The sequence below is a fragment of the Acipenser ruthenus genome, chromosome 1, assembly GCF_902713425.1.
Source record: "Acipenser ruthenus chromosome 1, fAciRut3.2 maternal haplotype, whole genome shotgun sequence".
Lineage (NCBI taxonomy): Eukaryota > Metazoa > Chordata > Actinopteri > Acipenseriformes > Acipenseridae > Acipenser > Acipenser ruthenus.
This window is the reverse complement of record NC_081189.1, coordinates 22,827,453-22,840,728: the sequence shown is the minus strand read 5'-3', so window position 1 is coordinate 22,840,728 and position 13,276 is coordinate 22,827,453. Positions and strand designations below refer to the sequence as shown.

The 13,276-nt window shown below is 37.1% G+C and overlaps 1 protein-coding gene across 3 annotated transcripts in view; it reads left to right on the top strand.

The window, feature by feature from the left end:
- LOC117408835 (tyrosine-protein kinase transmembrane receptor ROR2) overlaps window positions 1-13,276 on the top strand; it is an 84,601-nt gene that overhangs the window by 56,889 nt on the left and 14,436 nt on the right. For all 3 annotated transcript variants that reach the window (XR_009328436.1, XM_059022223.1, XM_059022220.1), the window contains exons 3-4: window positions 4,928-5,215; window positions 6,955-6,991. Coding sequence is in view for 2 of the 3 variants with exons in the window: in XM_059022223.1 (XP_058878206.1) it covers window positions 4,928-5,215; window positions 6,955-6,991 (325 nt within the window). In the remaining variant the exon portion in view is untranslated. The remainder of the gene's footprint in view (window positions 1-4,927; window positions 5,216-6,954; window positions 6,992-13,276) is intronic.

Sequence of the window (13,276 nt, the reverse complement as noted above, 5' to 3'; positions counted from 1 at the left end):
GGACCCTTGTAAAACACCTTTTTTTTTTTTTTAATTCAATACCGAACACCTAAAAGGCAAGATTGGTTTCTTTTGGATCTAACAGCCCTGATCAAACAGGTATCCTGCTGTGGCTCGAGCTAGACTGGATAAGTACAGGACATTAACTGTATTATTTGATGAGGTTTGTACCCTGCTGCTTTTCCCACTGGCTCACTTCAGCAGTCAGGATGGTCGGGAAGCTGGGCTGCTCAGTGAGGGGGGTTTCAGTCTAATTCCAGTCTTGTTGAACGCCTGTAATGGAATATACAGACTGTCTTCCTGCAACCCATCCTCCTGTCAGTCTATGACATCATCCAAACCCTGAACATTACAAACTCATCCATGATTTCCCCATATTGCAGTATGTATATGTGAATAACAAACAGTATACATGCATTTCCTTTTAGCCTCAGGTACTGATGCAGTTGCTGGTCCTAATTGAGTTTGATCACAATTGGATATGTGCGTCTCTATAATATGTGCAGATGTCAGTGTGCCATGCGTACATGGCTACCAACAGACGGATAGGCACTTTCATTCCTCTTATGAAGCAGAACACAAACGGCACGGTCTCATAACTATGGCTCCTGACTAGTGTTATAAAGGTGGAGCACTATCTATCTATCTATCTATCCTATAGCTTTTTTTTTTAAACCTCACTATTATGCTTTTTTTTTAAATGAGAGGTTTCCAACACTTGTTTTTAAACATATGGAAACAGTCATCGTTTTTCGATGAAAGCTTGCAGTGTACACTTTAAAAAGTAACTGATAATGATGTACATCTGTGTAGAACAGGGTTGTGTTGTGTATCTCTGACACCACAACAATGAATGCTGACTCCCCTGCAGAGATGAATATCAGGAGTCAACTGTCCTAACGGCATTGCACTCATTAAAAGCAAGCTGAACATAAACCACGAAACTGCAGTAAATACAGGAACATGACTTAGGAATTCTGGTTAGTAGACAAGGCAAGGGGACACTTGGCTGGTTTTAAAATTCATTTTTATACCTTTTTCAATGCACCCTTCTTAAATCTCTCTAGAGGAGCCCTCTTCTCTCCATGCTGGGTTCCTAACCCACTCTCTTTTCAGAGGGAATGTTTACCGCTTAGTCTTTTATGGAAATTCCCTACTTCTCTCCACTGTGAGCCCTTGCTGGGAGAGCAGAGCCTGAGCGATCATGGGCCTCCCAGTGACCACTTGATCAACACTGAAACTGATTCAGTTTTGATCGGTCATGGGGTTGGTGATGACTAATCTGTGATTCATTTTGCAGACAGTAGACACATTGCAAGACAGAATCCAGTAGCGTTGCCATAAAAATGTCAGTATATTTTAGAGGTTTTGTATTAGGAACGGTGAATAGCCCAGGAGGCAGACATAAATCTGTGTACATCCTGTATTGGAAATGGAACAGGAGAGAGTAACACATTGATGATGTGTTTATTTAATCCAATATTCCGTGTTTGCTTAGTTAATTATGTGAATGTATTTCCCACCAGCTAAAAAGTTAATTGAATGAAGCTATTCTTAGGAGTTGAGTCTTGTGAACTTCCCAACACAGAAGCCTATAAGGAGATAACAAATATTAAATATGATTCTGGTAATAGCATTACACTTGTTTGGCCATCTACAGTATAGACAAGATTCCTGAAATGAATTTGTTCACTGCGCTGTAGAGTTAAGAAGCATTTTTAAAGAAACCAGAGATGCCCCAAGGCCAACTGTGAGCAGCAGGATCTTTTACAGCAGTGTCATTCTGCTGGTATCCAAAATTAAACAAGAGCAGTTTCTTTTTGTTGACTGTATAAGGGTTAATGTAATTGCTGATGAAGTGCCATTAAGTAATGAAGTAACACACACAGCTGAATCTACTTTTCATAATGCAGATAATGAAAGAAGGTGTAATTTGTTATGGAAGCTGATTTAAATGGAAAGAAAGTTGACTAACCTGAGTTACTTCACCTTTAACCAGGCCATACTAAGCTTCAGCTAGTGAATGGTGCCAAAAGCATGCAGCCCTAGTATTGTTCATTTAATTTCCTAATGGAATTAGTTGCATGCCACTTCTGCATTTGATTTTGATTTAAAAAAATATATAAATATGGGCTTTAGAACTCCTGACGCACAGCTTCTGTGGCAGCTGGAATTACGTCATACAGACTGTGAATAAAAAAAAATTAAAAAATTGGCAGTCTTTGGAGACTTGGAGTTGTTTCCCTATAGGAAACTATAAACATGCTAGACGTCGTCCCCTCCCCCCCCCCCCCCCCCCCTTCAGTGGTATGCAAAAGCATGATAGATGCTTTTGCTTGCTGTGATCTTTGCAGTATGCAATGTTGCACCATTATAATGACATTTTATAATAACGATTCCGTTTAGGCTGTATAGTTCTCTTCATACACTGATCTCTTTACAAAAGCAACATCCCTCGTTGAGAGATTTCCATAGTTAAATGCATTCTAAAGATTGCTTTTGAATTGACTCCCCACATCCCAGAAGGGCTCCCCACTGAGGCTGCATTTGAGGGCTCTCTGCTATTATGTAAATTTAAACAGATGTCAATTCAGTCAGGACAGCCTCTTTTTTTGTAGCTGCAGTGTTCTAATGGGAGAGGGTCTTAATAAATGGGGTGTGGCATTTTATAAAGTCAGGAAGGCCAACGTTTCAGGTAGTGCTTCATGGTTTACCTTACATCAACCTTACTTTTCATTTATTATCCATACAGTATTGACATTATTGGTTTGAGACTTAATAGGTATATATATATATATATATATATATATATATATATATATATATATATATATATATATATATATATATATAAAATATATTTTCGTATATAATTTTAGACCTTTTGTAAATCCAAACGTAAAAATCCCTTTATGTTCCTTTCTTGGCTGGTATCGGTACCCAACGCAAAGTCACTCTGAGCCTTTATAAACACAGCTTTCCAGCTTATTAACTGAGCATGCCCTGATTCCTTGATATGGAGCTGGGTTCTTTTGTGAGCTCTGATCTGATCTTGCACTGCAGGTCATGCTTCACCGCAGCCAGATGAAAGACAGAGGCGTTCATGTGAGAACTTGCTTTATACCAATGCAAATCTGTTTTATGAGAAAAATAGCTACTTCCTCTTTTTTATTTTATAATGTCCTCTGTTTCCAAAAGCGAAGTATGTACTTTTTGGAATTCCACCCTAATGCTTCCATGCTTGTGTGAAGTGCTGCATATTAGGAATCCCTGAAGGTTGTGCTTTTAATATCAATTTACTTAATTGATGTAAATACACTTATATAGTATGCCAAAGTCATACATTTCAGGATGATTCATTTAGAAAATGAGGCTATGTGCATGTAAAACGTTTTCACACCATTTTTTTATAAATAATAAAGGGTTGAAAACTCAATTTAAAATGCATTTAACCCTAATGGTGTTAAATGCTTCTTAAAATGGCCTCCTGTTTACAGTATAATTTGGCTTTTCTCAACACAGTGACACTCTGTGGAGCACAATAAAACCTTGTAAAAGTACTAATCTGTAAAAACCGGATCTATTTCCCTGTTTACTTCACTGACTATCTGAACATTTGCCCCATTACAGAGAAGCCACATTATTAAGTTCTAAAAAAACAAAAACAAAAACACTGCCTTAATGTCAAGCACTAGGAGTCCAGTCTGAAGCACGGTGGGGGTTAGACTTAACACCTTCTTGTGCCAAATCCCTTCATGTCCTCCGTTATTCATTAGACTGCACAGTGAAGGTGACGGGGGCCTTGCGGTTCTGTTTACCAGTTTTGAAACCCGCAGCTTTTAAATCTAATACAGATATTTACAGTTGTGTTTAATCTTTGTTTTTTAAACAGGAAGCTCCATTTGAAGTAGGTCTTTAGGAAAAGGTACTCCTAAGGAACTGAATAATCTTGTGCATGGTAAACATCCCACTTGTCCAAATAGTAAACTTTGGGTAAAACTACTAGTACATTAGAAAATGTACAAATGCGAGGCCATTCTGCCCTTCTGAGCTCATTCGGTTCTTAGTAGCTGATTAATTTCAAGACTTTGTCAAGGTTGGGTCTTAAATCCAAGTGATTCTGCCTCAGCAAGTTGACAAGGTAACCCATTCCATACTCCCAACTCCCTCTGTCCTAAGTCTGTCTCCACTGAGTTTCCAACTGTATCCTCTGGTCCCAGTTTCTGTACTGGTTAGGGCTAACTATGTCAACTCCTTTTAAGATTTTAAAGTCTTCAATCATGTCCCCAAAAATTATTCTTTGTTAGAAACTAAGTAAAGTGGACAGATGTTTCAAGCTTGATTAAGATGGGAAGTTTATCTACTTGAGTTTCTTATTGTGTCCATGAAACCACTGGATTTCAATTGAAAAATAACCCTACTGCTGCATCCTCAACTGTGTAAATCTAAAGTATAAGAGGATAAAGCAGCAGCAGCATCCTTGTGTTATAAAACTGGTTCTGTTCCAACATAAATAGCTTTCTATTAAATATTTCATGTTTGCTTTTACCAGGTCAAAAGGTGTCTCTTGTAGGAAGGCGTTTGTTTCACAGAAAAGTCATTGATACTTAATCCAGATGTTGTTCCCTTAACTGTACAGCACTAATGTGATTATGGTATCAAGCATGAGATCACTGGGTTGGCACAATAGGTATCGACCAGTCAGATCTAGTGTATTGTGTCCAGAAAATAACACACATCTGGATCACAAAGAAGCATTAAAAATCGCTATGAATAGGAAAGCAACTGTATCTAATTTTGGTTTTAAAAAGGCAACTGCCAGAGAGCCAAAAGCAATCTAGAAGTTGGCATAGGTAATCGGAACAAGACCGGTTACGTTTATGCATTCATGTGCAGTTTTAACCTTTGCTCACCTTTGACCTTACAGGTGACTCCCTGACCTTCTTGGAACCAGTGAACAATATCACTATAGTTCAGGGACAGACGGCTACGCTGCATTGCAAAGTGGCAGGAAACCCACCACCCAACATAAAATGGCTGAAGAACGACGCTCCAGTGGTTCAGGAACAGGGGCGAATATCGATAAGGAAAACAGAGTCTGGTTCTAGATTACGCATCCAGGACTTGGACACCACAGATACAGGATACTACCAGTGTGTGGCATCCAACAGCCGGGAGACCATAACATCCACTGGAGTGCTGTTTGTCAAGCTTGGTAACATTTTAATGTTTTTTATTGCTTAGCTGGTTCTAGCCAAATGTCTGTTGCTGGAAATGCAGACAACTCAGCCTAAGGGCGGGCCACAAACTAAAGGCTGTTCACAGATTTTTGAAGTCCTGGCTTTTGTCAGCAACACTGCATGCCTTTATGAAAAGCCGTATTGTTCACATGACTGCACAGTACTTTATACAGTAAAACAAAACAAAAAAATATATAGTCTTAACTGATATTAACAAATGTAACATGTAACAGGATTTTAGCTCACTGAAAAGCAACACCACACACATAAGGTACTTTCATTCCAAAAGAAGTGCCAGCACATGAGAAATGACGTACACCTATACTTCTCCCACAGCATAAAATAATTACATATACAAATAAATAGGGTATTTACTATAGAAAGGATTCAATTCAAATGCTTTTATAACACATTAACTCTTTAATGGTAGGGGAATGCTAAACTTGTGATATATAGTGTGTATATATAAAGATACACTTCTATTTGTTTACAGCATCTGACAATTAAGAGTTCTACAAAGATTAGATATCTGGAATATTTTGCGACAGCAGTTTGTTAAAAGCTCCTCTTTGTAGGCAGTCTTGTGAACATTTTAAATTAGGTTTCAGTAACACTGAGCTTGTTATGTTTTTAGCCATTAAAAACATTCAAATTAAATCTTCGAATTAAAATATATATATATATATATATATCATGAGCTTTCCTCCTAATTAGGTTTACCCTCAAAGACTTGCATACTTTTTTTAGTAAAGGTACATCTGGTTAATTCACGCATGGCATCGCTGCTACCTTGTTTTTCTAGAGGCAATCTGTTTTTCATTAAATCACCTATGAATTATTTGTTTTATCTGCAGGCTCACTACTGTGGGAAAAGGTGCGGACTGCAGTAGTGCATGTCCTTTTAACAATTTAAATGAGTCCCTTTCAGTGGAAAATGTGTAAACCTCCCGGTGTTGCTATAATTTTGGGTGCACATTGGGGGTATTCTGGACAGTTTTAGTAATAGCAGTGTGCACTTCAGCTTTTTATGTGCTGGCTGCCATTGGGTCAGCATTACAATCTTATAGCCAGCCTTTTTTTTTTTTTTTTTTTTGTTAAACTATTTCTGGTCGTACCAAATGTTGCCAATTAATTGTGATACCTAAGTAGCACTGCAGTGCTTTTTAAATGACAGTACTTGAGCAGTGCTTTTAGTTGTTACTTAAGAAGTATAAATAAAACTGCTACTAAATGCACTGAAGAGACAGACCAAAGTAGCTGGCCTAAGGGTTTCCCTTTATTAGTCCCTGGATAGTGACTTTGAGTGTTTTCCATGTGCAGTTTAACAAGCACTATGATAGTTAGCTCTACAGAGCCCAGGTGATGGGCAATGTGTGCCTGTTACTGTGCATCACTAAGACAAGAAGTCCATTCCAAGAACAAAGCAGGTGGAATAGCAGTGAACTCTCAAGCCCATTCTAGGTGGAAGTCGTCTTTTCACTGCCTCCAGATCCATATTAGGAATTAGAGGAACATATTACTTTATAGAAAAACTAGAACAGATCCTTATGGTACAAACGATCTATCTCAGTGTGCAGGCTGCTGTTTTAAAAAAGTTATGACGTTTCCTTCAGGCATGTTCTCCTAAATGAGATGAGAGACTGTATGGACGTATCTGATGGTTTGGTAGATTGCTTCCTTTAGTAACCTGTGTTCTTCTTCTTTGTTTTTGCAGGGCAGTCCCCGACTGCTGGTTCCAACTACAATGACCAGTAAGTATTTTGTCTGATCAATGTAATATTCTTACAAGCTATTGCTATTTGATTCGGTTTTGTTACACAGCAAAGAAACATTGTACCTGACCAATAGATCATGATTTTATCAGTATTGAAATTAATTCCTGTACTTTTTCGTGATCAAATTTGACAGTACCGGGTAAATCTCCACAATGAAGAATGCTCAGTATTTGTTGGAGAACGCACTATACATGTAGCATAATCTTGTTTGCACGTATGAGCTACGGTTATTTCTGAGGTGAAGGCTGCGTTTTCATTTATCCACATGCCATGAGAAAAATATGGGGTGTGGGGCATTTTTTATTATCTGAAGTATGTAAAACCGTGCCTTTTATTCTAAGTTATAGAAAGGAAGGCACTTCAAATCTGTTGCAGCCACTGGAAAGTGAATTTGACACTGAAATCTGTAGCATAGGCACTCAGTTTTTCAGAAAATCAATGGCCTTCAGTGTTGTGTATTTATTATTTTCTTTGCACTCCAAAGTCTCGGTGAAATTCTTGCTTTACACAAACCTTTTCAGTGCTCTCGAGGCCACCCTACTGCTAAAGCACACTTGGTGGTTTGGGCTACAGCTCCATTCAACAAAGCTGACAGGGAAAAGGAAGAAGGACATGAACAGAACTCTGGACTTTCTAATCTCAGGGTCATTGGTGTATCTGACTGGAAGAACAAAAAAAAAAACATTTTCTCAACTAACTCCTGTGCAGTATCTAAGAATGCAATATGTCCCTGTTTGAAAACATACCAGTATGCCTTCATAAGCAATGACAAATAGTGCATTGTAGGATTCCATAAAGAAGGAACATTTAAAATGCCTTATGGGTTTTAATTGTCATTAATTAACCACAACTTCAAAAAGACTATCTTAGATTTTAAGGTAAAACTTAAGTAGTTTTACACTGATGAAAGCACTTGGTCACTTTCAAGTTTGACCTTTTTCTCTAATTTAACCCTTCCTTCCTTCCTTCCATGACTGTAGAATGGGATTGTAGGTGGATTTATACGGTAGGGTGCTCATAACTGTCATTAAAGCCAGGTGTTGGCATGAGGGGTTGGAGACTAGACTTTTCCAAGCAGGGCCTGCACATCTTGCCTTTCAGCATTCTGGTTGTGAAACCCTGTCTTAATGCTACTTTTAATGATGACCTTGAATGAGTTCATCACTGTGTAGGGAAGATAATGACAAGAAGAAATGCATTGCTGTTTCAAAGGAGTAATTTGCACATAGCAATAGTAACCCAGAGGATATAATATGACATTTCCACTGCAGTACTGAATGTATCCAGTTTTTAAAGTGAGCGAGACGGGCAGGTTAGGCAAAGTGCCTATCCAGGGTGATACAGCATGTCAGTAGCAATGCTGAGACTACATAATTACTCCAGTCTTCAACTCCAATTACTAGACACCCTTACTTCTAGTAAGTAGCGGGGTTCCGAAAAATCTAGCGTTATACGTCCCCACATGTTGCTACAACTGTTTAAATAACGTACCTATAATTTTTCTTTTCATTAACATCCCAACAACCTTTTACACTTATAACTTTAAAGTCTGTTTCAAAGCTCTTTTCAAAATGGCTGCTCCAGTGCACTGATAGTCTAAGGTTTATTGCCCACGTTGTCAAACAGGTAACAGCAATAATGATCCATGATGTGGTACAAAACAGAAAGCCAGAGCATTTCTTTCTTTTTTTTTTTGAGCAGCCATTTTGAAAAGAGCTTTGAAACAGACTTTAAAGTTATAAATGTAAAAGGTTTTCAGGATGTAAACAATGAAAGAAAAATGACAGGTATGTTATTTAAACAGTTGTAGCAACGCGTGGGGACGTAAAAAACGCTATATTTTTCTGGACCCTGCTACTGCTTTAAGACCCGACCTGCTAGCAGCAGGTCACAGACTGGCTCCTTGGATTGCTGCAAACTATTGGACATCATAAATTCCAGTCTGAGAGTTTCTTTGTGTTACCACAAACCTTTGTGAATCAGAGCCTTTGCATGTCAGAGCAGAGGCTGTTTACCCCCAACCCCCTTTAAATGTTAGTGCAGCATACTGTATGCTTCCTTTTTGTAGGAAGAAAGTACCACATAAAACGCAAGTTTAGGTGTCAGAACAGGGTGTCCCAGATAACAATATATTGTTGTTTATCTAAACACCAACTGGTTGAGGAGGATGAGGGAAATGGTCTGCATATTAGAGGTTCTACGGTTGTTGTCTGTGACAATTTCTGATACAGGATACTTAAGATTAGAGCCCAGAAGGTGTTGGAAAGTTGTTGGACACAGTGCAGGTATCTCTTATTACGTAGTTGTTCTTTACTTTTAGTAAAGTTATTTACTCTTGGAAGAAGCCCAAGTTATTATAACAGAATGCCATCTGGCAAAATCCATAGAGGCAAGCTAATAGATGGTTGTAACATGTGAACTATTTTCTTAGGTTCCAGCTATGACAATACATTATTTTTTTTTCTTTTAGAAAAAAAATGAACAGGCTGTGGTTTGAGGAATGCTGGAATTGTAATTGTATAGGTTGTGGTATAGTTGTGTGAAATTTAAAAGTTACTTTTGACATTCCTCTGCTTTCACACTGTAACATCGTGATTAAAAATTCAGATACTGCGTGTTAAGTTTATTTTCCTGGAAGACAGGTTAACTTTGTGTTTTAAAGAGTATTAAAAATACACCATAGAGTAGTATCACAATTACACTAAAAAAAAATAAAATAATAAAGTTTAGTCTGTAAAAATGTACTAGACGCTAGGTTTTACCAGGAAAATAAACCCAAAATAGATTCTTCTGTTTCTCCACATCTTATAAATGGCCTTACTTACTTGCAGAATAAGTTCTGCACAAATGTTCCTCTGTTCAAGCTGTTCACCAGAGCGAAAGACTTGGCTCCATTCAATGAAATGTTAGCACCTTGTTCTTTATGCCTTCCTTTCTGTGTCACCTATATGAGGTGCAGGCAATGAACTTAAATCAGAAATCTGGTTTCTATTAAATCATATTACAGCTGCTAGGATTAGGTAGATCACTCTTCATCAAGGATCTTACAGAAACGTCAGTCACTGTTACTGCTACTCCTTTCTGTGGTCTTAGCTGACTTGATTGAAATAGCTCAATTAAAAAACGAATGTAGGTGAATTCTAACCAATTCAAAACTACTAGTCTGTGAAATAATGAACACTTTTGAAAGGTTTATTAAATACAGTTTTTTAAGGACATTTAAATAAATGCTAATTTCATGATATTTTATATCCCAGGATGTAAAACTGCAGTGAATTTTTGCAGTGGCACTGGGCCTGTAAATATGAGGTGGTAAACTAAATGCATTTGATGGCTTAAGTTTACTATGTGCTATTTTCTGCTTTCTGAAGTGTTTAATTTTGTCTCTTCAGATTTGAAAAATCTGAATAAAAAACAAATGAGTCATTCCCAATTGCAGAGGAATTGTTACTACATGTCATCTTTCTTGACTTCACAGGAAAATAAGACCATTTAAATATCATCTATCTTCTACTGGTTAAACCTTGCTAGAAAACTTACAAAAAAAGTTGGAGCTTTGATGCTGAACAATGCTTTTGGAAAACACTGCGAACCAAATATGTTTCGCATGTTTTATTTCGATCAAAATTAATCATCTTTTTAAATTTCTAAAGTAACTGGACATCCATATTTATGTTTATATCAATATATTATGCAAGGGAAATTATGGCATATAAAGCCATAATTTCCCTTTTATTCTCATAAAACAAATAGCTGATTTATCATAGAACTGTGATTATTACAGTGTGTTTGATTTTACAGAATTTATGGTGTAAAATATTTTTGCAGTTTGATCTTAAGTGCAATGTAACACATCTGATGTATTTCTGTTCTCCCTGCTCTGTATGTCCTTGGCTTTTGCAGTTTGTCTCGTTGCAGGGTGGCAGGGCCCTCACTTTCTTTGATCTTGTAAAATGCTTGGAGCTTAGCACATTGCAGCATGATGTGTATCTCCACAAGCTGCTGGCCAGTATAAACATGGCCCCGCTTCCGATGACTGAAAAATCAGGCTCAGTAGAGTGCTAGCCAGAAAGAAATTACATTCACCTTGTTTTACATCGACAGAGTAATAATTCAAGGAGTAATAGCATCAAGGACAGCAGCAGCACAAGAGGAGAGAAACCAGTTTTACATACCTTAACTGAAAGACATAAATGCATGTATACATTTAAAAAGGATGTACATACATACATACATACATACGTGCAATCTTTCATGCATACTTTCATGTTGATCAAAGCTACACCAGTTCATGTCAATCCTTCTAATATACAGGTTGATTAGAATGTAAGTTTACCACATCTACGCACCATATTTCACAAATGGTAGGGCATAGGAAGGTGAAATTGCACATTATGTACCCTGTACATAAATGAAATAGCTACAAAAAACATCTGCAGCTAATCATGATTCAAACTTTGGACGTACAGTGAACATACAGTAGATGTTGTGATTCATATCTTCGCAAATGCTGGTTTGCTCATTATGACCACAGTACTCTACAATCATTCATTTTTGGTATTCAGAACATTTTAATAAACCTGATTGTATTTTACTTGGTTTGTTCTGACTGTGAACCAAACATTTTGCAATTTGTTGATACATTACGCACATACCAGTGTCACATTTTAACAGCTATGCTCACAAATGATCTGGTATTTGTCAGAATGCTTTGAAACGTCATCTTCCTTAACTATTGCACATCAGCAATATTTAAAACACTGTATTTTTCTCAATAAGGTGTATTCCCAGTGCTGTATTGTTACAAAATGCTATCTGATGTCATAAATCATGATAATATACAGCTGGGCGCAATACTACACTTTCTCTTACATGTGTGGAAAATAGATTACAGCTACTTTTATTGAGTTTCCATTTGGAAAAAGCATGTCACATTTAAAGGAACATCTCCAATCAGCTAACACTGGGGATTTCGAATAAGCTGTCTAATGAATAATGCAGTCCTCTGTTTCAGTTCATGGAATTTGGAATGTTTTTTCACAGCTTGTAAAGTCTTTGGGCTGTCGTATGAATATCTGAATTGTACTTCTATGTAAACTTTTCCATTTTACTTCCATTTGGTGGTAAAGCTACAACTTGTTTGAATAGTCACAAATTTCAAAAAAAGCTAGTGTTTCTGTAGTTTCTCCTGAAAGCGATACAAAATAAAACATTCTGGGAATTTGGGTAGGTGACAGCAAAATGTAAATTGGGCTTACCATCTGCGGAGAGGATTTATAATCATAATTAAAATACATAAAGATGTGTCTTTTAAAATAAATAATAATTTATATATATATATATATATATATATATATATATATATATATGTGTATGTGTGTATATGTATAGACCTAGTGCTTGTTACCGTGTTCTGTTAAGATATTTCTTAACAAGGTAACAAGCACTGGGTCTCGCTCCTCAATTAAGCCCGAGTCAAGCAGCCACAACAGTGACTTATTGTGTGCTTTGAAAGGACAGGCTGGCTGTTGAGTCGAGAGCTGGGATCTCAGATTGAAGAAGACAAGAAAATGAAAGCATTGTGGCCCTGGAGGAAGTTGTATGTAAAACAGACTGCTTTAATTAAAGAAAAAGAAAACCCATATTGGGGAACAAACATTCATCAATCAGAAAGCATAATAAACATTTTCACATACCTCACGATGGTGTGAGCTCAGTCTTCCTGTTCTGTTTTCGGAGGACTTTTAAAGCATCTAAAGCATTCAGAGTCATACAGTTCAAAGCAGAACTATGTCAGAATGAGATTAGGCATGATAATCAATGCTTTAACTTAATTAACACTGTCAATGGCCCCCTTTTCTGTCAGAATTAAAAATACCTTTTTTATCATAACAATTTTATTTATTTTGTACAGGATATGCAAATGTTTTAAATTCAACTCTATATAGTAACTGCTGCATCCTGATGCAGTACTGCAGGTCACACGTTCTGGTTGTAGCTAGAGAACAGAGTGAATTTGAACTATAACACATGATTAGGTAGCAGGAAACAACCATTTCAAATATCTGTATAATATCCTAAAGTGTGAAAAACAAGCAGTTAATGATGTGTAGGGGCTGAACACCCCAGTATAAAAGTAGATCTTCTAAAACAATACAGTAAGAGTTGGCCCCAAAACAGAAGCAGCATTCCCCCCCTGAATTACAGCTATTTCATTTTGTGTTGTGTTTTTCATCCTATGTTACACCTTCTATTAATATT